Raw genomic sequence first — 1,029 nt, forward strand, 5'->3', positions numbered from 1 at the left:
GCCCAGGCGGGTCTCGAACCGGCAGGCTCAGGCAATTCACTCACCTCAGCCTCCCAAAGGTGCGGGATTACAGGCTGAGCCACCGAGCCCGGCCAAAACACCATCTTTAAAAGGCTGATGCCTTTCCCAAGGTTTGCTATCACCTGTGCTTCTACACATATTTAGAAAAAGTCCATGTATGTAGATACAACTGAGACACTCTAAGGAACATTTCGTTTCACTTTAAAGAGGTGAAAATAAAGAGACGACACTGTCATAAAGGGTATGTGAACGGAAACACATTTATTACAAAAAAAACAAAGGAAAAAACAAAAAACAAATTCACATTGTATTGAGCTACAATATGGCAGCAGATAAAAAAAAATATTTGTACACAGTTTTAAGATAACTCCTAAAAGAACAGAGCCTTGTTGCCACGTGACAGGACGCAGGGTCGGAGGACTTAGTAGCGGCGAGTGAAGCGCTCGTCACTGGGTCTGCTGCCGCGGCTCTGGCCTCCAAAGCCGCCGTGCGGGATGGGGTGGCCCCGGGAGGCCCCGCCTGGGGCGAAGCTGCCGCACCTGGAAGAGGTTCCCGTGTCAGTTCGAAGTTCCCCGCTCCTCTGGCCCGTCTCCAGCTGCACGGGGGACCGCCCCACCTCCTGGGCAGCATCATGGACACAACAGTGACATGGGCCCAGCCTGGCTCCCACCCAGGGGAGTGGTGTTGGGAGGAAGACCCCGCTGTTCTGTGCCCTGACAGGTGAGCCGACACGCGAAGGAGGGGCGTGGAGGCTCCGGGGAGCCCCGTGTTGCCAGCCCCAGGCCTTACCCTGACATCCCTCCCCGGTTCATCATGTGGCCGGGCCCAGAGTGGCCAGACATGCTCCTCTCACCGCCTGGAAGAAAGACGCGCTTGTCACAGAGGCCGTGAGCGGGCGCTGCTGCCCTCGCGCGCGTGCAGCCCACGCCCTTCCCCAGCTGGGGTGCCCAGCGACTCTGCGGGAGGCCCGGAGCCACACACTGGCTCCCGAGCCACGGCGGGGGGGGG

General features: G+C 58.2%; 1 protein-coding gene across 1 annotated transcript in view; it reads right to left on the minus strand.

Annotated features, from left to right (window-relative positions):
• Positions 1-256: 256 nt before the first annotated feature.
• Positions 257-1,029, minus strand: part of SAFB (scaffold attachment factor B) — a gene marked incomplete at its 5' end in the record, with an annotated part of 18,992 nt that continues 18,219 nt past the window's right edge. The window contains 2 exons of the mRNA XM_021718373.1: positions 257-560; positions 811-877. Of these exons, the coding sequence (XP_021574048.1) occupies positions 443-560; positions 811-877 (185 nt within the window). The remainder of the gene's footprint in view (positions 561-810; positions 878-1,029) is intronic.

This window comes from Carlito syrichta, unplaced genomic scaffold, assembly GCF_000164805.1.
Source record: "Carlito syrichta isolate Samal-C Ts95f unplaced genomic scaffold, Tarsius_syrichta-2.0.1 Scaffold111564, whole genome shotgun sequence".
Lineage (NCBI taxonomy): Eukaryota > Metazoa > Chordata > Mammalia > Primates > Tarsiidae > Carlito > Carlito syrichta.